At 37.7% G+C, this 24,625-nt stretch overlaps 1 protein-coding gene across 3 annotated transcripts in view; it reads right to left on the bottom strand.

The window, feature by feature from the left end:
* The window catches only part of SLC30A9 (solute carrier family 30 member 9), a 37,441-nt gene extending 18,400 nt beyond the window's left edge, over positions 1-19,041 (bottom strand). The window contains exons 1-9 of one of the 3 annotated variants that reach the window (XR_012587092.1): positions 18,809-18,943; positions 16,934-17,110; positions 13,391-13,453; positions 9,489-9,588; positions 8,192-8,284; positions 7,723-7,805; positions 6,289-6,347; positions 5,438-5,505; positions 784-886 (exon numbers count right to left, since the gene is read on the bottom strand). Coding sequence is in view for 2 of the 3 variants with exons in the window: in XM_074587932.1 (XP_074444033.1) it covers positions 784-886; positions 5,438-5,505; positions 6,289-6,347; positions 7,723-7,805; positions 8,192-8,284; positions 9,489-9,588; positions 13,391-13,453; positions 16,934-17,110; positions 18,809-18,905 (843 nt within the window). In the remaining variant the exon portion in view is untranslated. Of the gene's footprint in view, positions 1-783; positions 887-5,437; positions 5,506-6,288; positions 6,348-7,722; positions 7,806-8,191; positions 8,285-9,488; positions 9,589-13,390; positions 13,454-16,933; positions 17,111-18,808 lie in introns of all 3 variants that reach the window. The other 2 variants (XM_074587932.1, XM_074587933.1) reach the window with 2 other exon arrangements.
* Between the last annotated feature and the right edge of the window lie 5,584 nt (positions 19,042-24,625).

Raw genomic sequence — 24,625 nt, 5'->3', positions numbered from 1 at the left:
GTGAATTACGTGAATTTCTGACAAATTATGCCTTCATCTGACTATAGTTCGATAAAAACTCTACATAACATGACTTTGTAAGGGAGATTACTTTGCTTTTGTTTCCGGGAAGCTAAAAAATATACATGTATACTACGCGCACACAGAGAAGAGTACATCTTCCTCCCACTGTACGCACGCAAAGCTGGTCACACTCTGGGCAGGCTTGGTAATCTGAATGACTGAAATCAGAAATTATTTAATAAAATAAAACACAAGAACACCCTCTCCCAGATGAAACTGTTTATTTAAAAAACATCTTTAAGACTGTTTTGCATCAAAATTATTTAAATGCTCATTAGATTAAGTACTAGCTTTTTTTCTCCTAGGATATATTACTATTAATTCTAGGAAGCATGCAAACCATACAAAACAGTACAAAACTGATCACAGGTATTGAACAGGAAGAGCACTGTAAATAGAAACCACAGCAGCATCTGAAAGTCATTTTTAATAAGAGTTGTGACTAATAAACTTGGAATTTCTAGGCTTCTCTACAATGCTGACGTTATCTATGAGCAAACTTTGTAAAGAAAAACTATTTCGTCACGCACTCTAGTCCTCCTGAATAAAATACTGTTTCCACGTCTCTGGTGCTTACTATTTAGACAGTATAGGCAAACTAAAGAACACTAATGAATTGAATTATTGCTTTCAAGTGTAATACAACTACTCTAAGTATCTGACTTCATTCCTGAAAAATTATTACAAGTGCTTACTTAAGCAGAATGAAAAAATACTCACCTGGTTGCATGTGTCTGCTAAAGAATGTATGGCTTCTGAAAACATACTTGCAGAACCCGTGTAAACCCAAGCAAGTAGCTTAAAGAAAAAATTCAACCCATTTCTGAAAACAAAGAGAAGAAGGAAGCTAAAGAACAACAGAATAGCTGGTCTTTAATATTTTCAGCAAAACTACAAATGCTATATAATCATGCATCACCTGCCAGCAAGTGGGGAAACCAAATACCAGTTCATTAGAGACCTGTACAGGCAGATAAGGCATACCCATTTTCTGCACGGTCACTGATAAAAAGCCCTTTCATCTAAACTTGATATATAAGGATACACAATTTATTTTTCCAGAACAGTTAACTTCTAAGCAGTCCTGAGTAAGCTACGCTTCCTGAAAACTACCGTCACATTCACTACTCAGAACAACTAATGGCCTACCTGTGGGAGAATATAAGCCTTAACAATTTCCTTTCTCATTCTTCAATCCTTTGCCTCCTATACATCCCCTCTTAATGCTGGAGTGCAAGGTTCCCTACTTCCAGTAGGATACAAATGTAAGACAACAGACAGAAGACAAAGCTGTCATTAGATCACACTGTAAAAATTATCTATGGAACTTTTCCATAAAGATGTCCAGTGTGACTTGTCAAGTCTTTTTTGGGTTACGAGCTCACTGGAGTAAGCAGTGTGTTACATTGTACAGAGCACGATAACTAATAGCACTGATATCCGAGCCTACATTCTCACTTCAAACATTCACTACCAGAATCAGTATGTTAATTGTTAGAATCATATTACAAAGAAAATCAGACTAGAGGATTTCAAAATTCTCCTCCATCTTTTTTAACATATTTGAGTTCAGCTTATTGGTAATTTTTAAAAGTATTAAAATGAAATTAAGTGCTACAAATAAGCATTAACAATATCTTGTAGTTGCATTTTTGATCAACCACATGCCAAGAAATTATATTTAAGTTAGAGGAAGCGCAAGTCCAGCCCCTTGCCATACCCCAAGTTATACAGTTGATTAAATAACATTCATTTCCAAGGTTATCCTCAAAGAATTTCTGTGACAGTACATCCACTTCTTCAAGCAAGAGGTAGCACTGTTTTCTATACCTCCTTCCATTGAAGGACCTGAACGTGCTTTACAACTTTTAATTTAGTCACATTACCTCATGAGATGGTAAAGCATCATCATAATTTATAGGTGGGAAGTAAAGAAATGCATAAGTTAGTGGGTAACCCAAGAAGAAAGGAAGGTTGTTTTAACACTAAACCATAATTTAAACTCCCTGTGTTAATTACAAATTCTTCCAACTCACAGCATCTTTAGCACAGAAAGAAAATGAAAGAAGTTACAGTGGGATTCATGAGCACAGTCTCTTGACTTTTGTATTGTTCTTCTCAATGTTGTATTAATGGAGTTGACAGCTTATCTGAAGGTACAATTCAGTTGTGGGGCCCCCACCTGTTCAGATGACACAACAGGCACTCAGCTGATATTTTATTCACCCCCACAAATTCCGAATTTGTGGGGGGACTTGACATCCTAGAAATCTAAGAAGAAACCACACTAGGATTTTCAAGTGTCAGGCTCAGCAAAATCAATCTGTTAATGATGTCCAGTAAGTTGGAGACATAGGATAGAAAGATGAAGAGCGCTACATGGGAAATAATTACAAAAAACCTAGCAACTCTACAGAATCATCAAGGCTAATTTGTGTTTCCTGAAAAAGCTTGGGTTTTCACTGCAAGTAAATTATGTATTGCTTTAAAAAACAAATTCACCACTGCATTTGAAAATAATAATCCCTACGGAAGCCTAAATTCTGTTGAAGAAATACTAAACAAGATTTTAATCAGCAGAGGAAAAATAATCCAAAACCAGCGGATTCTGAGAAGGCAGTTAAAATACTCTGAATCAGTTTGAAACAAAGTTATCTTTTACATAAGTGACCACCAATTCACAAAGTATTTTCTCTATTGTACTGAAATGCTGACTCATTCAGCTCCCTCATTTCTATCTGCATGGAGCTGAAAAAGCAGGAAAGACAGGTGAAGTATGAAAGAGATTTATTGTATTGATTTGGACATCATGCCAAGAAATAACTAACAAAAAAAAACCCCATCATATGATTCATTAGGTAAAATTCTCATGCTTATTAAGCCTACTATTATACAGTATTTTCTAATAAGCCTCTCTTCTGCACCTAGAAAATAAGCAATTTCATTCAGTACAACTGTTTGTAACTGTATTCCAAAGTCCACATAGGAGGCATACATTCACCAACAGCGTGGGGGGGAAGTGCTGAAACAGATACACATCTTTCTTGCTGTCAAAAGTCTAGTCAATTTTAGTATAAAGTCTAAACTGGTAACTTTAAGATGTACTGACACATGACAAGAATCAGCATCTCTGGAAAAAAAAAAAACCAAACGATATACAAATGCAAAAGTAGATAAAAATCAATTATTCAAATCCAGGTTCCTAACTTAACAATTTAAATTAGAATTAAAACAAATGAAAAAAAAAGAAAATCTATCCTGACTGAACTGTAAACTTGAAAAAATTTAAGGGCATTAATACTCACTTTTACATATTTATCATTCCAAATTTGTTTCAAAGATAACCACCTCAAAACCCCAAGATGCATATGGGGAACAGGAATTACAGGGAATTGAGAAATACGTATGGCGAATTGTACCACCATGTGAACACCCCCTTTTTATACTCTACATTACAGCATAAGATAACGATTTAGAAGGACCAGGTCTGATTTACACAGCCATGCATGTTTACTTACGTAAAATATTTAGGCTTTTTGAGACAGAAGAGTAAAAAAGTAAGTGTCAAAATTTAAAAAAATCAAACTGAAAATATTCAGATCCATTACGAATCTATGAGAAAAAAAATTCTATTTATGCTCTAAATCTGAGAACTAAACACATTTCATCACATTTATATCCAAAGAAGCAGTAACACTACCAACATCCTTGACCACTAGTATTTAAAAAAAAAAAAATTATATACACCGTGAAAACTTCGTATTGCGTAAGAGGTAAAATGTTAGCATGACAATGAAATCACTTCAACAATGCCAGACTCTGAAGAACGTTTTGCTAATAACAGACCATTCCCTTTTTCATAAAAAACATTGCCTTCCTGTATTTCTCTAACAGAGCTTCAAAGTTTTTCCTCACACAGAGAATTCTATTAAACAACATGAAGTACACCAGCACAGCTGGTCTATACCCTCACACACCGATCTGTAGAGAAGAACTTCGCTTTTCATTGAATCATGTTCCACCTTCACTGGGGAAGCCTGAAGTTTGTGAAAAGGCTACCAAATCATTCCAACCAGAGAAGTTAAGACAGATTGACCTTTATTGACGCAAAACCAGAAGCCATTAAAAATCACGCTGATGGCAAAATCAGGGTCACGAACAAAGACGCACCGATGGTGGCCTTGACTTAAGTCTCTGAAACGTCATCAGGTATTTGAGGGTGACAAGAGATCCTTTAACTTCTAAATAATCTCCACCAAAAAAAATGACAAGCAGCTCTACAAACTTCTGCTGGCCTGGCTACCACACATTTATCTATAAAAGTGCCTAATAGTCCAAAAGGTATTTATGAAGTGAAGAGAGTGCAATGTTTACAGCAATGCCCTATTTACGAAGCAGGAGGAAAGGTCCATTTTCTCTAGATCATTGTAAGAGAGTGAAGGAGGTGGAAGTGATCACACCACACCACCACCACCTTTTCCTCTTTTTTTTCTTCATTAGAAATATCCATACTAGCAGTTCTTCTATGTTTTTAACTTGGAAAGCTCTGAACAGTTAATAGCAGAATACTCAGTAGAGAGGGAAGTTTTCAGTCAAATGAGCTTTGTGGGTTTGTTCCCTTCCCCAAAGCACAGAGCTTTGTAGGAAAACTCAAAGAGTTATCTCCTGCTCAAAATGTCGATTCTTGTGCCACAAAAGCATTTTTCCTATGTTTCTGGTTTGGTCCCTTATATTGATAGTGTCTAAGCAAATAAATACCTTTTATAAAATCAAATTTATTTTAAAAATTCACAGGTTTTATGGCAAGCACATTTTAGCCATCGTTTCCCAAGAAACTTAACACACTTCCGTGTATTTCACGCCAGATAGTCTGTGCTCATTTGCTTTAAATCAGGATCATTAGTTTTGTTTCATTCAAACTTGTAGGACATGTGAAAGGCAGAAACCTCCTAAAATATCCCCTTATCAGTTAGGGCGGAAGAGAGCTGAATAGCAGCAGAAACTGCCGTTATATGGAAGATTGTTTAAAACATATAAAAAGCCTCCTCTCAAGAAGGAGCAAGAAAAAGGACAACCTTAAATGCCTGCCTCTCCATGCCCTTCAAAATTTTAGTTTTTACTATAATAAACTGTTTAATCTGATCAACTTCAAAAAATTTGCTCTTCTTTGATCAGAGTGATATTTTATCTCTGATCTCTGTATACTGATGAATATATTTACCTAAACTCTCTCCCATCAACCATCTATTAATTTCAGTTATAGAGACACAGGTATCTTTAGCTTGAATACACAGACTGTTTTCATTTCCAGGATAATAAATATAAATTGTTTTATACTTGCATAAACAAAACATTTTTTTTTTTTTAAACTTACATGCAAATAGCTACCATTACCACCTTCCCTGGTCCCTTGAAAAACATAGCTGCTGCACTGGAGCGTGGCTATATAAAGAAATAAGAGATTATTAAAATAAAATAATGAAGTGTTAACCTCATGAAGGACCTACCACACAAATTATTAAATAAAAGAATTTGTATTGCCCTGTATTGCCCAAAAGTGAAGCTACAGTTCTTGAAGCCTACTTATTTATTACTGAATGCTCACCCAAACTGCAGTTGGGTCTTACACATTTCTACAAATGAATGGCTATGAAAAGGTTAACCAACCAACAAAGCCTCCACCAGGGGCCACTGCAACCATAAGGACAGGAGCCAGCTGTGCAGCAGAAAGATTAAGAAATCATTCTACCATAGCAGAGCACCTGGATCTAGGTAACAGGTCTGCTTAAGCAAAGAGGGAGGGCCAGTAGGGCACAGAGCAAAGTGTTAATGTTTTGGGTTGCCTTTTTTTTCCCCCCCTTAAGAAACCTATTTCATTTCTTTCAATTAACAGTATATTTACTATACATGTTTATAGGCTATAGATGAAATCACAAGTACAGCTGCAATTTTGTTAATAAGAAGGTAATTGACAAAAAAAGAAAAAACCCACACCTTACTAGTGGGTTACAGTGCCACAGTAGGAACCCATTTAAACTGGCATCCTAACATTTACCACTGCATTACAATCGGAGATAGATCTGGTACACTACAGTGCAAATAAATCTTCCATTAGTACTCAGTTAGTTAAGCTTATGCAACTGTTTCACAACTTTTTCCTTCAAAGAGGTGTCACTGTACATCTGTTGGCACTTTTCTAGCCAAAAACTTTAAAACATCTCTTACCTTAGTATTTCCAAAGAACTCCTTGTATTCTCTCAACAGCCTTTGGTTTCTAAATAGATCTGCAATACAAAATTGTCATCGTGAATACCTACTACTAACCAGTAGTTTTCAGGAACTGAAGTCTATTCTTTTTATGCAGCAGCCAACTTCTAGTATGAGCTACATAGTCTATCTTTCTTTGTGCAAAACTCCTTTCCTGGTATTATTAAACACATATTATTATATACTCCTGCAAAATGCCAAATACAATCTGTTAGGATCCTATACGATGTTGCCATTTCTACCAACAAAGGAAGATACACAGAGGGAAAAACTCAAAATACACTGCAGCAAATCCAGGCATTCTACTGCCCACCTCCCGCCCCTTAACCTCAAAGGAGAGGGGGAAGCATGTTTCAAAACAAGTCTCTTAATGTCAGTAGTTTTCCATCCATTAATAATGTTCAGTATCTTCAAAATGAACATTGGTGTAGACGCTGTAGTGCTAGATTCTCCCCTACGAAGTTATACAAACTACATTGTACACAATAATTTAAACAGATTAAAACAGCCAGTGGAGAAACAGAAGAGTCCCTAAAAAGGGGGAGCTACCACTTCAAGTATACAATGTTTCAGTAAATTTATGATTTAGTATTTTTTTAATCTCATTTTTTTGGATTATGTCAAAGAATTATTCTGCTGGTCACTTAAAAATTTTGAAGCTACTGACTGCACTCTCAGTACAAACTGGTAGAAGTGCCTGCAGCTCCAGCCTTTTTACTAGGAGGTGTTCCAGTGGCACAACTATTTTAAAGAAAAAGTAAAGGGACCTCTAATTTTAAGGTGCATAAATGGAATAAGTACCTGGAAGAAATATTGCCTCTCCTGTGATTTTAACTGACTAGTCGGATCAAAATCCACTACAAACTACTGATTTGAATGTGTCTCATTGATAAAACCAGCAAGGATGACAACAATAATTTTAAGCAAAAAGATGACTTGGCGGTGTTTCCCCACTTCTGAAGAAAAAGGTAACCCGAATTCATTTCAGAGGAAAAGTAAATCAGTATGGTATCAAGATTTGGACTGATTTTAAGTCTTTTCAAAACTCTCAATAAAAAAATCCCAAACCACTGAAGATGTTAATTATAATCTAAAAATGGAAAGCCCTCCAAAAAATGAAGTATGACAATAGATCTCAACTGAATGCATGTTTTTGCTGTATCACATAGATGATAAATTGTAAGATAGTGACACACTATATCTGCGTAGATAGTAATGTGTTACTTTAACACTATGCTATTAAAAAAAACACACAAAAAACCAAAAACTTATCAGTAATTGCTAATTCCAAATTTGGATGTTCTCAATGAAATAATGCACCATCAAAGTGAATTTCTAACAATCATAACTTGGTTGTTTACATTTCAATTTATTTGAAAACTCTATACTCACTTTCTCTGTACTTGATCTCTGCCTCTTTACGTCGTTTTCTTTCTCTAGCAAGAGCCTCTGGACTACCCCAAACTTCAAGAGACCTGCACAGAGTAAAACTAAGTTAGCAATCGTTCTATTTATGCCGTTTTTTTGTACTGTGACTACATTACAAATGCCTTTCCTAAAAGGCAGAACATCACATCATTCTTTCTGATAAGAAGCCACACAGACTACTTTAAAGAATCAAAAGCTGGGCAAGGGGGGCTGAGGAAAAGCACTTAATCTTTGGGCACATGAAACATACCCTCCAGTTTTATATACACCATGTAATTATTACAATGAGTATATAAAATGTGTTCAGATAGACAACGGAAAACATTATTGCCCTTTCACACTGTAAACCTGACTCTTAAAAAGTTTTTTCTCTCTCTCTCATATAATCCATTTTAAATGATCCAAACATTTTCCTTCATAAAGATGTTCTTACTTTGCCTCTACATCCGATCTCAGGTACACAGTGAAAGTCTCAGTGTCATCATGGGGGCTTCGTCGTTTAATTTTCCTCAGCTGGTCTAAGTCACTAAGGAAAGTGAACAAACAGTTTACTGCAAGAAAAGGTTCATATTATTCTAATTTTTCTTTTATGTCTGGGTAATTTTCCACAATTTTGATATTATTAATTTGGAGTACAAAAAACCTGAAGTTGTTTATTTGAGCCAAACAGATATGCAACATGAAGCAAGTTATCTCTACGATGCTATTGAAAATCACTGCATTTTCCACACTCAGAAGTGCAAATCATGTCCTCACACTATGAAATACTATAGATGGAAGACAAAGTAATAAAACATTGAATAATAAAATATCCAATAAATGATCTGCATGTAACTGATAATGTGCACAAGTGCTAAACAAGAGGGTTCACGCCTTAATACCTCTAAACGAAAAACAGAAGTCACGTAACATGAGAGGTTAAAAAAATTTCTCCTCAAAACCTACATACCCAGCACAAGCTGCAAAAGGTTGGAGCTAACAAAACTACTTGAGGGAACACATAAATTTCCTGTGCTGAGCTACACATTAGGGCATCTACATTGAGAGGCATCAGGGATTTTTATTTTTTCATAAATGCAACAGAGTATTTCATTTTTAGCCCAACCAGTTATCTAGTCCTTTTTTCTTCCACCACCCCCCCTTGGTCAATCCAGCAAAACTTTAGTGACTTAGTTGAGTTATTTCTCTGCACAACAAGACAGTTAAAAATATGGCAGAGGACCAAGCACAGTTTGTCACTGGATTTTTACCAAAGACCAAGTCTGGTGACATACACTATGTGTAAAAACAATAGTTAGGTTACAATGAAACAGATTATATTTTATTCCAAATTCCAGACCTCACGTAAAATCAAGTTTCCACTGATCTTTTAGAGATGTTCATTCACATGAAACCATCATGACCCCAAAATGCTGAAACAAGACTTATTTGCCATTCCCCTCTATGATTAGTTGCTCTAGAGGAGGACTCACCTCAACCAGATTTGTGGTCGTATAAGTACAAATAAATTACTTTAAGAAGCCACTACAGAAACATGCAAACTAAGGGCAAGTTCCTAGTCCACTGTAACACTAAGTAAACAAGAACTAACTTCAGCCACTTACGATTATGTATACCACAAAAGCATTTAGAAAAAGTTGCTGTGCAAAGTCACTCAACTATCACAATTACTTTTGAAACACAAACAAACAAATATTCACAATCTACATTTCAACTCAAACCCAACCTACCTGGATTTAAGACAAAACTCATTTATTGCTCTGACTCCAGTGATGAAGTTATTCTGTGTGTATTTTGGTCCATACTCTCTTTTTTTAAGGACTGCTTTCACTTAAAAACAGAAATAGATAAGCAAGTTAAGTCACTGGGCTTCAAAAGGAAATTCAATCTAGTGTCATATCGTAATACCTCTAAGCGAAGATCTGAAAAGCAATGTTTGTCAGTGAGATAGAAAACTTACAGTGAAGAGACAGGAATCATAGAATCGTCTAGGTTAGAAGGGACCTTTCAGATCATCGAGTCCAACCATCAACCCAACACTGCAAAAACCGCCACTAAACCATGTCTCTCAGCACCACGTCTACCTGTCTTTGAAATACCTCCAGGGATGGTGACTCCACCACTTCCCTGGGCAGCCTGGTCCAATGTTTGATAACATCACAATGTTTGTGACGAAATTTTTCCTAATATCCAATCTAAACCTCCCATGGCACAACTTGAGGCCATTTCCTCTTGTCCTATCGCCTGTTACTTGGGAGAAGAGACCGACCACCATCTGGCTACGCCTTCCTTTCAGGGAGCTGTAGAGCGCGATAAGGTCTCCCCTCAGCCTCCTTTTCTCCAGGCTGAACAACCCCAGCTCCCTCAGCCACTCCTCATTGGATCATTCCTCATAGGAATGTTTTCCATTGTGGAAATGAGTAAGAATAGAATGATTTACATCCAAAAATGCTACTTGCTAAGTTGTAGTTCAGGGCTCTCAGATGTTCTACACTTTACTGCCAGTCAGCTACCTCTCCAGCTTTGATGGTGTTTGGCTACTAAAATAGCATTCAAATATGGCAAACCCTTGTTCTAGCAAATGAAATGGCAACATAGAGCTCCATTTCTTTTTTTTCCAACACTTAACCAATTCCACCTTCTTCAGATAAAATTTTTGACCTTTGTAGATCATACAGAGAACTGAGACATACGTATACGTCATTTTTCTCAATTATTACTTTCAAAATTAGCACATGCAGTATTGGCAATTTATAACAATTAAAAATTGTTATAAATAAAGAATGTATATCTTTGTATAAAGAATATGTATCTTTTTACCTCTAAATGTACTCTCATAACATCAGATTTTCATGCACAAGGAAAAGAATACCACACCAATTCAGAAAAAGGACAAGTGGAATTTTTAAATTTATACAATTTTTTCCTGCTTGTCTATACATATATGTACATACATTTGAAAATAAGACGAAGTTAAGTCACTATACACTCAAGCGTACTCTGCTGAAGTCTGCCGATGACACCAAACTGAGTGGGGAAGAGGACATTTCAGAAGGGAGAGCCACCCAGCAGGAAGACCTGGATAGGCTGGAAGAGTGGGCTAACAAGAACCCTACGAAGCTCAACAAAGACAGGTGTAAAGTCTTGCACCTGGGAAAACGTAATCCAGGTTGGGATCTACCTGGCTGAGGAGCAGCTCTGTGGAAAGGGATCTGGGAGTGCTGGTGGACAACAAGCTCAATATGAGTGAGGAGTGTGCTGCTGGGGCAAAGAAAGCCAACAGGATGCTGGGTTACATCAACAAAGGCATCACCAGAAAAGACAAGAAGTCATCACCCCACTCTACTCAGTGCTTGTCAGACCACACCTGGAACACTGTATTCGGTTTTGGTCCCCACTATACAAAAAAAGATGTGGACAGGCTGGAGGGGGTCCAGAGAAAGGCCACCAAGATGATCAAAGGACTGTGAAGCCTGACATATGAGGAAAGGCTGAGAGAACTGGGTTTGTTCAGCCTTGAGAAAAGAAGGCGAGACCTTATCACCACGTTCCGGTATTTAAAGGTTGGCTACAAAGACAACAGAGGCTCTCTTTTTACAAGGAGTCACATGGAAAAGACTACGGTTAATGGGTACAAGTTACTCCAGGGGAGATTCCAATTGCGCACAAGAGGAAAACTATTCACAATAAGAACAATCAGACATTGAAACAATCTCCCCAGAGAAGTGGTGGATTCCCCCAACATTGGATACTTTTAAGATTCAGCTGGACAGGGTGCTGGGCCATCTTGTCTAGACTATGCTTTTGGCAAGAAAGGTTGGACCAGATCATCCTTGAGGCCCCTTCCAACCTGGCATTCTATGATATGATTCTATGATTATTTCTGAGTTTTGAAAACTTAAAGGCAAAACATTGCTTGACACTCAACAAGCCACTAACACTACAGGTATCAATATTTACCATCATAATCTGATTTCTCTCATCCAGTTTGAACTTAAACAATTGTTTTAACTACTTGAGTAATCATATTCATCCTACAATGCTCCTGAGCGAAGATGACAAAAAAACCCAGAGATTTCCTAAAAACAGTCCATCATTTACTAAGGCTACAACACGATGAGCATTTTTAAACAAGAAGAATGCTTCCCATCTTTTCTTATTTAAAACAGATCTATATCCAAAGTGTATTAACCTCAGTAAAAAATAACTTGTGGATTTATCAAACACCTACTAATCCATCTTCCAGAAACACGGGTAAATTTCACTAAAAGAAAATACTACAACCAATTGTAAGTTGTAGCATACATCAACAATCCTACCCCTAGTGGAGAAAAAAACAAATTAATTTGGTATTTCCAAGAGAAGGACAAAGCTCAGTAAAAGACGATGTAAATGAAACACTTCAAATAGCACAAATTTTTAAGATTCATGATCCTTTAAAAATGTTATTGTCTTAGAAACTTATTGATGCAAGTATTACTAAGTCACAGCAGCATCTGAAGACTAGAATTCCACTTTCTAGAAACTATCAAAATCTTTAACCTGAACATTCTTGCTTGCACATCTATAATCTACAGAGGCAAAAATCTCTCCTCACTGAAAGATGTATTTGTTTTACAATTATTTCACAGTCTAATTTCTCCTATCTACTTTGTATGCTCCCCTTGCATGCATACAATAAGTGACAACAGACCCAAAGAAGTCAACATAAAGGATGTACACAAAAGTGTATGGAAAATATACAGGGAGACACTGATCTCACCTCGTTACTGACAAGCATATGATTTTTTCTTTAAATTTGTGGAAAGACACAAAGGCATTTTGGTACAGTTTATAGCCTGAGCCATTTTATTCCAGAGATGATTATTATGTATTTTGATGGAGTTTAAAGAGAATGGCAATTTCTGTTTTGATAAAGTTCTTCCCATATATAGAAGGTTAGGAGTGATCAAAAGCACAGGAATTTTTAATGGCATAATTCTCACAATAACATAACAGAAACTATCGGAGTGAAGATGGAGTGAAATTAAGTCATGATAAACTAAAAACATGAAAGAAAGTTTTGCTTTTATTTTATCCACTTATGTTTTTAAACAACGTAACGGAAGACGAAAGCATGTATTTACTACAGGCACAAATAGGAACCCTACAGGACTCAGATTAGGCAGTTCATGTGGTCAAAATGTATTTAGAAGCAACACTGATTAGATTAACTCGGCAGTAAGAAGGAACAGAGGAAGACTTAGAACAAGGAACGGGGAAGATCAAGTATTCAGCTTAGCCACATTAAGCCTGAGATGGTGAATGGACATGCCTAAAAACATGCAGGGACGACAGACTGTAGTAACAGATGAGTAAACAAATTAGTCTTTTCCTGACAAACTCATCAGCTTAAATGAAATAAAAACAGACACAGAAGAGTGAGTAGTCAGAAGGAATACCTCTGCTGTATTTGATTTTTCAGGAGCCATTTCCAAACAACTCAGTACCAAAGCTGACGTACAAGTGTGTTTTAAAATGTTATTCACACAACTTCTTACGCAATTGAAGAGGAACCACGGTTTCCTTACACATATTTTTTTAACTATCATCAGACAGCAGTAAAATTTCAATACAGGAAGTATTTCTTTACCCTTTACTTGGATGGGCTCTTTAAGGAAAGACTGCTTTTGACCTGCATTGCTCGTATCTTGTCCTGTAAAATAAATATAAAGCTCACTGTAAATAAATATGGAACTATCTACTTCTCTTTTTAGTAAAGAGTTTGGTTGATGTAACAAAACAAGAATATGTCTTAATATTGCTTTCCATTCTGACAAAAAACATTTTTGCTAGATTGCCAAGATTTAAAACTCCCAAAATAAAAGACAGAAATAGTAAGAAAAATTAAAAAAACAAGACATTTAATATAGCATTGATCAATAAGCTCCTAGAAGCTTGCAGAAGAGTACCAACTCACAACATACTTCAGAAAGTATCCTAAATTTTTAAAAAATATTTTAACAGTGTACTTATAGTTTGGGGCAAGTTTTATGCAAAAGTTTAGATTAGTAAATATAATGAATACTATACAGTTTATGGCCACTGATCACCCAAGTCTCACAGAGCTTTCAAGCTGTAATTCAGTTTTAAGGGACAGAAGATTTTTCACTTACAAAAAACTAGCTCCTTAAAATACAGGATAAACTAAAATCCACAACTCTTGTGGCACAAGCTGGAGCTAGAAGGAAAACAAAGTATTTTAGTGGGTTTTCAAATTTGAGGATATGACTCAATAAAAAGCCAACAAAATACAATTTATAGTACTGTTCAGTGAATCTCACTACTTGGAAAATAATAAATTCCAGTAATTTCAGTAAGATTTCTACTTAGAAATCAGAAGTAGTACTCGAAAATACAAAGAAATATTGCATCCTTATTTCATACATCTTGACATAGCTATCAGAACAAAAATCTTGTGATTTTAACACAAACCAACATACCCACATTTTTGTGCCCTAACACTCTCTAACATTGGAGGTTTGCAACACAGTCATTAACAGAATTAAAACCAACTTTATTGAGAGTGATAGATTTTTTTTAAAAATTTAACATTTTTCAATTGGGTTTGTGTTAATTAATGAGATACTCCTAGCTTAACATGCTACTCAAATTACTCAAAGGTCAGATATTCTTGAAGCTTGGACTACATAACTATCTTTCCATCAGGTAATTAGTTATTGTCCCAACAGCAACTGAGGCCTAAGGCTAATAACAATCTGAGTACACTTTCTTGGAAAATAACATTTACAAGTTTATGCAACTGATCTTACTATAGAGCAAATAAGGCTGGACCATAAATAACTAGCATTCCTAAACCAGTCATCCCTATCAGTTGTTTTTTGACTTGGGGGGAAAAAAAAAAAAAAAAGTAAAACATCCTTTGCTGTTCCTTCCCTTTCTTTTCTTACCTGGTTTAAGACAGCAGACAACCAATTTATCAATACACATGATAAAAAGCTTCTGCTAAAATTGCTTAGCAAAAACTGAGTAGCAGTTTCTTTTCAGAAACCCTGTGAGCGACCATTTATGTTGTTAAAAGAAGTATCACCAAAACTGTTTAACATCAGATTGGATCATAAGATTTCAGAGGGTAAAAAAAGGCACAAAAATATCGCGATTTATATCTGTGCACAGAGACCACATCAGCTGCCCTTTTAAAGTTTACTACCTCAGCCTAGAGACTGGACAAAATCACAGTGCATCAGTGAGAAAAAAAGAACATTGACTACTTCAATTCACAACTACTGTTTTTCAGACAAGCTGAGGTTGCTATGATAGAACTTTCAAGACAAATACATTAATATTTTCAATATCACATTAACAGGAAAAGCATTTCCCAAGTTTACTGATAAAGAAATGGACTCCAAAAGAGATCCATTATTTCCTAATATTTAAGTTACTGGAAAAGTATAGGAATCTTTACAAGTAGTATATTTCCTTTTCAGAATTCTATCAAAACATGATTTTAAAATAAACAGTAGTAATATGCCCAAAGCACATAAGAATATTCTATCTGTTAGGCTTCAGAAAACACCCTCTATATGAAGCGTGCAAATAATGTGCGCATTCCAAAACAAACTTTAAAGTGATTGTTCATCTATGCACAGTATCTTGCACACACTCACATACAACAGCCCCCCACTCCCAACAAAAGGTTGTGTCTCTGACGGTGCCCATGTGGCACCGTTCCACTCAAGGCTTACTGTGACTCAAGGCCACGCTGTCACAAAGGGCAACGTCTCTCCCAGCCATTTTAGAGACAGTGAGCAGATCAGCTTACTGATCCACCTGAACCTTAGCTCTGCAAAAGAAGGCGGCAATTTATTTTTCACAAAACGGGCCTAAATGTCATTAATGCCAGCACAAGAGAGGGAGTAATCAGATAGGGGTGGGAGAAGATGGGAAGACCCTTCTCATGACAATCAACAATTATATAAACTTAAGGCAATCGCGAAAGCAATAGTGCTAGACTATCTTCACATCTGATTTTTAACACCAGTAACTGCACATTAAGAACCCTGAAAATACAAATACAACTGGCTTTACAGTCTTTCACTGTATTCAGGCAGACATTCCTCTGCAAAAATCTCACATTCTAGCAACTATCTTCAGCTCAAGATTTTCCAAGAAACATAAACAGTCTTAAGTATTATCCTCTTCTAAAATCCAATCACAAACTTAAGAAACAATATCTAGGTGTTACACTTAGAACAATATTTAAGATCCGCTTTTGTATTTCCAAACATCAGAAAAATAACACTCTTAGCTGGCTGCAGTTACTAGCTCCTAAAGACGGCTGCAAGCCTCTGGAATTTACAAGTTACTGAAGAAAGAATGAGTACCTGCTAGCCTGACAATGAAGAGGAGAAAATTTTCTTTAGTAGACCACTTAGTTTTAGATAAAAGCACGCAGAAAGAGAGCTTTCATTTTAAAAAGCATTTGTTATCTTTTAAGCCCAGTAGTCATCTGTGCAGTTCTACCCTTAGCAGAAAAAAATAGAGGATGCGATGGAGCAAGGACAAGACAGTTCTGAATTTCACAAGCACCTAACTAACACAAGACTGACAATCAAATTGAACAGCAAGGAGTGTCAGGTTATGTCTGTTATATCAAGTGTTTCATGTGAATGCTGCAGTTTTGACAACTCTCAAATTAGAAAGCTCTAGCAGGTGAAACAGCTCAACCTTTTTTACCAGTCATCTACAGCCTGACCTGGAGAAGTCACAGTGCTCAGTATTCACATTCATTCAATCTTTATCACTAGTTCATTTCACACAACAAACCTGAAATACTACAAAAAGAATTTAAGCAAGCAAACAAAGTGGTAAAAGACAAGTAATACATTCAATTTCTTACCCCTTAAGTTACCTAATCCCTTCTGACATCCACATTTTATCATCACCACTTCAAATTTGATTGAACTTAAATCTTTTAAATACTGGAATGACAAAGAAATCCATTTCAGCATTCCTTCCTGCTTATGCATTTGAAATTTATATATAGATGCCCACGAGCAACAAAGACTAAGAATTCTGCAACCGTAATATCACACAATTGGGAAAAATGCTATCAATTGTTAAAGACAAAGTTTTTACATTTATATAAATACTCTTTATTGTAGCTTAGTACTACCTGTTCCAACTTTATGCGGGGTTTCTTGAGGGGTTGATCCATTTGTACCTTCTGATCCAAGATCTTTTTTCTGACCATTGGAGGTATAAACTCTCACTTGACTCATCAACTGCACCGGCAGACGATTGCATGGTATAACGTAAGACAGACTCCCACTTTTCATTGAAGCTTGCCATCCTAACAGGGGGAGGAAAAAAAGATGTTTCAAGGAACCATTTTGGAAGGAAAAAAAGGGAAAGCAGTCCAGCTATATCAGCAGCTGTTATGGAAAGTTAGCTTTAAGTATTGATCTGTATTTATTTTACCCACATTTAGGAATCACAATATGGGAGTACACAACATGCTTTCATTGCCTCCCTTTAAACATCCACTTTTAAACTTCATTCTAGCATTAGGGTTTTTTCCCCATACAGTCAGAATGCACTTTTTCCAAAGACCTCTAGTTGATCTTAAGGGGATAAAAAAAAAAAAAACAAAGAAAAAAAAAAAAGCTATCTGATAAGCCTCGCTTACTGATACATTAAGTCCCATTCTAGTCATACTCCCTCAAAATCTTTAAAAAACAAGTATTGATAAAAGAGCAAATACAGACCACTACAAAACTATTTGCTAGTGTTGCCACTTCATTTCACTCCATGTACACTCTGTACAAACCACAGCTTACCAATTACGAAAAACTGAACCGGGTGCATTACACATTAGGAGCCACTTGCTACAAAAATTACATTCAAAAGCACATAACATTGTATAAAACACTTTATACAGAAGAATCTTAAATTTTACAACATCGGCAACAGACAAACTACAAGATAAATACGTAAAAAGCCTACTGAGAAATCACCGCGGGTAAGCAAATCTTCAATTTCAAAAGACTAGCCAGAAGTAGAGTTGCATGCAGTCCAACCTGTATGAGCAACCAGTTTCTTTTAGGCAGCACAAACACTTCTGTAGAAAGCATATATAACTCCTCCAACCAGAAATGCAACAGGCAAACTGGCTGCTTTGGAAAGCACCGATTAAAAGAATAAATTAATTTTAAAAATAAAAATTAAGCAGTGCTGGTAAATCAAGTCATACAAAGTATGACTAATCATACATGAATAATGCACCTCCCAACTATATTATATTTTATAAAACTGTTTATTCTGTGAAAGCCTCAACAGCTTTTCTTCTATTTTAGTCCTCTACAGTACAGAAGCATCTCCATGTATGTGCACTGCTTTGAACCTCACAGAACAATTTCACCAAAAAAAAGTCAGATAAGCTCTTATTTACTGTTAGCTATTGCTAATGCGACAAAAGCCCTGAAAACTCAACAGAGCTCAGTGAACGCACTAATTAGGAGTCACAAGCGATTACAACAAACACATGGCACAAGATGAGCTGTGTCGCTGGTTCCTGAGCTTTGGTGACAGTGGGGCAGGTGAGGAAGGGAAACTCCATCGGCATGTTTAGAGGACGTTTTTCCTACTCATCCACACACACGAGAAACCATTAAGGAAAACGGTTTTTGCTGCAACTCAACCGTAAGTGATTACATGTAGAGGGGCAAAAACCGGTCAGAATTTGAATGTCACGGGATCAGCAGCCCAAAGGGAAAGCCAGGGCTCACCGCTCGGACCAACGCAAATCCCCCTAAGACTATGCTTGGTTTCACAGAATTATTGCTAACTTCACCCCCCGACACGGGCATGACGTATCGTTCTTACGTAAGACCGGGGCTGACAAGGCCGGGGGCCTCCGAAGGGCGCGTGGAAATACCCCTGGGAAGGTAAATTCTGCTTCTCCCCACGCCAGCAACGCAGCTTCACTACAGGCTCGGCCGGGGAGAGGGGAGGGTGGGTTCCCGGCGGGGCCGGGCCCTGAGGGACTCACCGTGGCAGGCCCGGGACAGCGGCGCCGCCTGGCACCGCAGGTACAGGCGGTAGAGGCCGCGGCAGCCCCGCCGCTGGGCGGCCAGGGCCGGCATCATGGCGGCGACCGCAGGCGGAGGCCGGCCGCTCCCCGCCGCACGCCAGCCGCCGGCGAGAGGGCGGCGATTGGCATGGGAGAAGCCCGGAGCTGCTGCGGCGGCGGCAACAGCAGCACAACCCGGGCTGGCCCCGGTCGGCGGCGGTAGGCGGGAGGGCGGCGCCGCGGAACCCGGATGTGCGGAGGGACCTCGGGTGCGACGCGAAGTCGCGCGACTGCCGCTGACTCATCCGCGCCTGCGCACAGCCGCGCGGCTCTCCTCTGCCGGCCTCACCTCACCGCGGTAAGGGCATTAAAACGCTTCACTCGAAAGCTGCTGGGAGGATTTTTTTACGTGGAAATGTTCTTCCCTACCCTTAGGCCTCCCCTGAAACGTGCTTCGCGGGTCAGCGCGGATGAAACAAAATCTAATTAAAAAAAAAACCCCACAACTATTTCTCCAGGGTGACCTGTGTTCGGAGGGTTGCGCTGTGTGTTGGTGCCCATCCCGGCCCTGCTGCGACACCTCCTTCAGCGTTTCCCACCTACAGCCTGGATCAGGACCAAGCATGTAATTAGGCCCCTTTTTTTTATTATTATAATTTTTATTTATAATTTTTTTCCGGGATAGCTTTGGTATTCGTTTACATGACTGACAGACGGTCTCTGGCTTCTTTGCCTTCATTTGCACGCTGTGAGGAACATGGAAGCTCACCAGAAGTCAGCTTGGCAGGGATTTTGGATAATTAATGTACCTGATAATCCACAAAGCCTTTGATCACTGAGGAGAATTATTACAGTGCCTGTCTTTAATACACCCAATTAGATTTTGAACAAGGTTTGCTGGCACATAACTTCTTTACCAGCCAGCTAGTGATTAGCATTGCCAATACAAGTTTTCGTAGAAGCCCAATGGAGGCAGATTGAAGTAAAATACTTGCATAAAATAATTAACACCCGTCTTCCCAATAGCCTAATCGCAGCCATACCAGGTGAATCAGGAGCATTGCAACAGATGCTGTATCATTAAGTACCAGGTGTGCAAGCAATGGAGTTAAATACTAAATTCACTGCAAGTTGTAAAGTAGCAAAGGTGGAGTCAATTCACCAGTTTTAGTTGGGGTCTAACATGCAGCTGGTGTACATTTTGTCAGCTGCTTGTTATTTTGTCAAGAACTTAACAGTAAAAAAAGAAGAAGAAATATTAGGTTAAGAGTTCCCTTTGTTTTCCCAACATAAACATAGTTGAAAGAATATAGAAATTGTTGAAACATCTGTCATTCCTGAAGAGTCTCTGATATACTCTAGAAGAGATGCTAACTCTTGCATTACTTTATTTTTCTTTAGTTTTATCATTTCCTATTCAAAACCAAATGGAATTACTAAATTATTTCATGGTCTTTTATCCAGCTGAATAACTGAATTTGCCTTGTCTGGTTTTGTTGTTATAAATATGAAACAGGAAGGAAAATAATAAAGCTGGAATAGCATAGACAGATGAATAGATACCACCAGTGTGGCGGTGAACCAGGATTTACATAATTAAGGGCTCTGCATGAGCCTTTCTATTGATAAATATTGAAACCTGAGAAAGGAGACAACAAGCAAAAGAGCATCAACAACAATCTGTTCAGTGTGGGACAGCCAAGTACATAAAGCAATTGATAATGAATTGCCATGCCTCATGGCATGTAGCTGCGGCATCCTAAGACAAAAATCTCAAATCCTTATTTATGAGCATCACAAACGTTAGTTATCAGTCACTAGCAATGAATGGAGAAACACCCTAAACAATAGGGAACTGTTTACGTATTTCACCACATTCAAACTATATTAAACAACCCTTTGCCTGTGACACGGACTACTACATATAGGCATAGCGAATAGGTGAGATCTTGTTTCTCGTTGAGTTGTAACATTTTTGTTCAGTACAGCTGGAATTGCATCCTAAGGTTTAATTGTGAATAATGGTTATTCAATAGCTATTTTAAGCCTGTATTTCATGAAATCAAGTCACTTTAAAAAAATTTAGAATTCACATTCAAGTTGCTGAACTCTGACCTGATAAAAAAATGATTATTTATATATGCCATGCTTGTAGAGGGGCGTCTGTGTCATCTGAACCTCTGGCTAGGGGACAGAGGCTGCTCATATGCCTATCGCATGAAGACCTTGATATATTGCTCCTAAGAAGAGGGAGGCTGGCTACTGTATCAGAATCATTTCCTCAGGCATCCTTTTGCAAAAATGACAGAATGTTGTATAAAGCATATGACCTTGTCAGTAAAAACTTAAGGTTAAGTTGCTTTACTGTGTTATAAAGGTCTTCAGGAAAAACAGGGACTGTGTGGGTAGAACCTGCTTTATAGAGACGCTTGGAAAGTTCCTTGGTCTGTAAGCAGTTTTAAGTAAAGACAGATGACTGGTTTGAAATATAGACCTTTGGAAACTTTTTTCCTCATTCCTGTTTATTTAAAAGAAATAAGTAACTGACTGGATTATTCAAGTTACAGCAGTACATCATTATGAAATTCTGCAATGTTACTATCTAGCAAGAAATCTGTGATAGGTAAAGTCTAATATATGATGAAGGATTTTAGTGTTCCTTATATGAAAAATGATATAGTGTAAAGCTAATTTGAACATTTTTGAATCTGAAATTCATTAAAGATTTCAAATTCATACAGTGGAAGAAACTTGCGATGTTCCCAGATCAGCAGCAATCGCTGAGGCAATGACTTAATATAGTTTAAATTACTCTTTAGGACACCCATAACATCCTGCCTTTTGTGTCTTTCATGCAGCATAGCAGGGTTTTTAAAGGGGACTTTTGATTTTGTACCTTTTATGATCCTATATATACATTGTTAACGCCAAGCAAATACATACTGATAGTTTAAAAAAAAAAAGTATTAATACATAAAGTGTCTGGTGATGCCAAACAGCCTTTAAGTTTTTCAAGTAAAATATTTCAATTAAGAGAAAAAGAGAAAATATTTTGTGGCAGAAAGGTGCATGAGGGGAAATGACTTTTCTGAAGCACAAAATGGTGAATCTACAGAAGTCTGCATAACACCACTCTGAGTCACATAGGTCTGTGTGTGAAATGTTATTTCATTGTCACTGGGTCAAAAATCAGCATCAACTAGAAGTAAATTATCTTTCATTTCCAGCATGTGGATGTGTATTTTCGGTTATTCACGTGCAGTTCATTCACCTGAACACCAGCAGAGTCATCTTCAGTTTCTTGAACTGCATACAACAGTGCTCAGCGAGCCCTGTTGACCAGGCGGCCAGTGACCTTCTGCTGCTGCTGGAGCAGCTTGCAGTCCTCCTACAGCACAGGCTGGCAGCCACATCCTTTCCTTGGGAACCCAGGTGACACATGCCAGATCCTCTGGGAGACTGAGCTGACATCAGTACCACAGAATCAGTTGAAAGGGGAGTATGATAAAGCTGGGGAATAGGGCTCCAAAAGAGAAAAAGGGTTTTGCAAGAGCAAACAACAGGGGCAGGCAAAGAAGGGAAGGAATATCAGGATAGGAGAGCGATGGGATAACTTCGAGGGCTGGAGATTGACAGCAGACATGGAAGCAGAGATAGTGTTTGGCCCTTTATTTAGTGCTCAGAAGACTCCAGGGCACCACGAGTTGTCTCCATGGTTTGGAAGCCCTCCATTGCCATGTGCACTTGGTATACACAGGAGAACTTGGCAGTAATGCAGCCCTCCACGGGTCAGGCCCTGCATCCCTGACAGGGACTAGAGCTCATTAGGAGTGGGCCTAGAGCAGACATTCCAGTTTAGTTTCATGGTAAATGAGAACAATCAGAGGATTTGCTTAAAAAAACCAGCACGGCTCTGATTTAACATGCCAAATCAGCACTCTTTTTAGCTATGTAATACTCTATTTTCCTAGAGGCAGGCATTACATTTTTAAAGTATTTGCTCTCCCCCTGGGGAAGGAAGAGTCGCTTGTCTATCTCATCAAAAATCAGTGGCTGTTATCCTGGGACATATGCAGCTACAATCAAATTAGGGATAAGGGAAAGATTCACACAACGTATATCCAGAAATGTGCGCTTTATGGTTATGCAGGAAAAACATGAAAATATTACTGTTACTGGCTCAATAATCCCACACATGTAGGAAAGACTTCAAGTGTAAAGCAGCAACATCCTAAGCAAAAAGGAATCATGATTCTGCTAATATATGACCGCAAGGATTTGACAATAAATGTTTTAAGATGTTTATTATGGGATGCTCTCACAGATCGTAGGGTCTGCTAGCTTCCCAACAATCACAACAAACATTTGGTCTTCTGAGTACTTCTTTAAAGAAGCCTTAACCTTAAATCTGGCTGTCTTTTGATCTCCTCTCTAATGCATATGGCAGAGAGATACTTGCAAAGCCAAAATACAATAACTCGTGAAGAGATGTTATTCTCCTGGGAAATATAAAGGGGAAAAGACTTTCCTGTAGCCAACAGATGCAGGAGAAGCACATTAAATTTCTAAAATGTTTTGCTTTGTGGTTGCAAATGAGCCACTAGAGGTCAGTGGTTTGAATAAAAGTAGCACATGGAAAAAGAATTCCATTTCATTTCAAATGACCAAATCGTATCATCAAATAAAGTTTCCAGCCTTTGAGTAAGGAACAGGTCTAGTCTCCTGCTACTCCTCCAGTCCTACAGTCTCTTACTTGAACTAATCAAGGACCAGTTTAAAAGCAGCTTGATTCTTTTGCTTGTAAGAAAAAAAAAATTTACAAGAATGTGAAATGAGCTTCACTAGTACTTTTGAAGTGTGTAAAGGCAGGATATTAGAAGTACCTATGCAGTGCAAGAATTTTTTTAAAAAACTATTTCCCTTACAACTGTGTAAGGCACAACAAAGAGAGAAGGCTGGCAGAGGGCAGAAAGATGCTTTTTAATCAGCAAGAGCAAAGTGTATTAACATATCCAAATGGCAGAAAACCCTCAAGATATTACGTGGTTTATTTAGTCATCTCTCTGCTACTGTAAATATACATATATCAATCCACAGCACATATACATTGATGCAAGCAAACGTCTTGCTTACCTCTGACTCAGAGTGACATTAAAAAGACCTGAGAGAATTAGAAATGTGAATAGAACCACGGGATGCCCAAACACACACTGAACTAATGTTTGATGTTAATGTAGTTTCTAAGGTTTCAGTATTTCTCTGTATTATAGTTATACAACTGACAAAATGCCAGTGGACACATAAGAATTCAGAAAGTCAACTTCATATGTCCATCTGCCATTACCAAAAAAAAAAAAACCTTGCTAATAATGGCTTTGATTTAAACTTTATCACTGAGAGGATTCACAATGTTTTTTGTTGTGCTTTAGTCAGAACCTAACTGAAGGTACTATAGCAGAATGTTGACAGGGATTGTAATAGGCAAACATCTGTCACCTTAAAACACTGTTTGGTCAGATTTTCTAGATAAAAAAAAAAATCAAAAAATGCTGAAATGCTACATTACAAATATCATGTTCTGTATGTGTCTGTGTGCACACAGAAGCAAACATACATCAGGACAAAACCCCATACAGTCACACATATGGTATCTTCCCCTAGATAGCCAATATAAAAATGTAGCAAAGCAACACGGAAAGAGAAAAGCTTAAAAAATAAAAAAGCCAAGAAGTCTTGTAGCAATATAGACCATAGTGCTTATTTCTCTACTTATCCACTACAGGAGTTTCAAACATA

Source organism: Larus michahellis, chromosome 5 (assembly GCF_964199755.1).
Source record: "Larus michahellis chromosome 5, bLarMic1.1, whole genome shotgun sequence".
Lineage (NCBI taxonomy): Eukaryota > Metazoa > Chordata > Aves > Charadriiformes > Laridae > Larus > Larus michahellis.
Note: the sequence above shows the minus strand (reverse complement) of the source record. Positions and strands in the feature narration are given on the sequence as shown.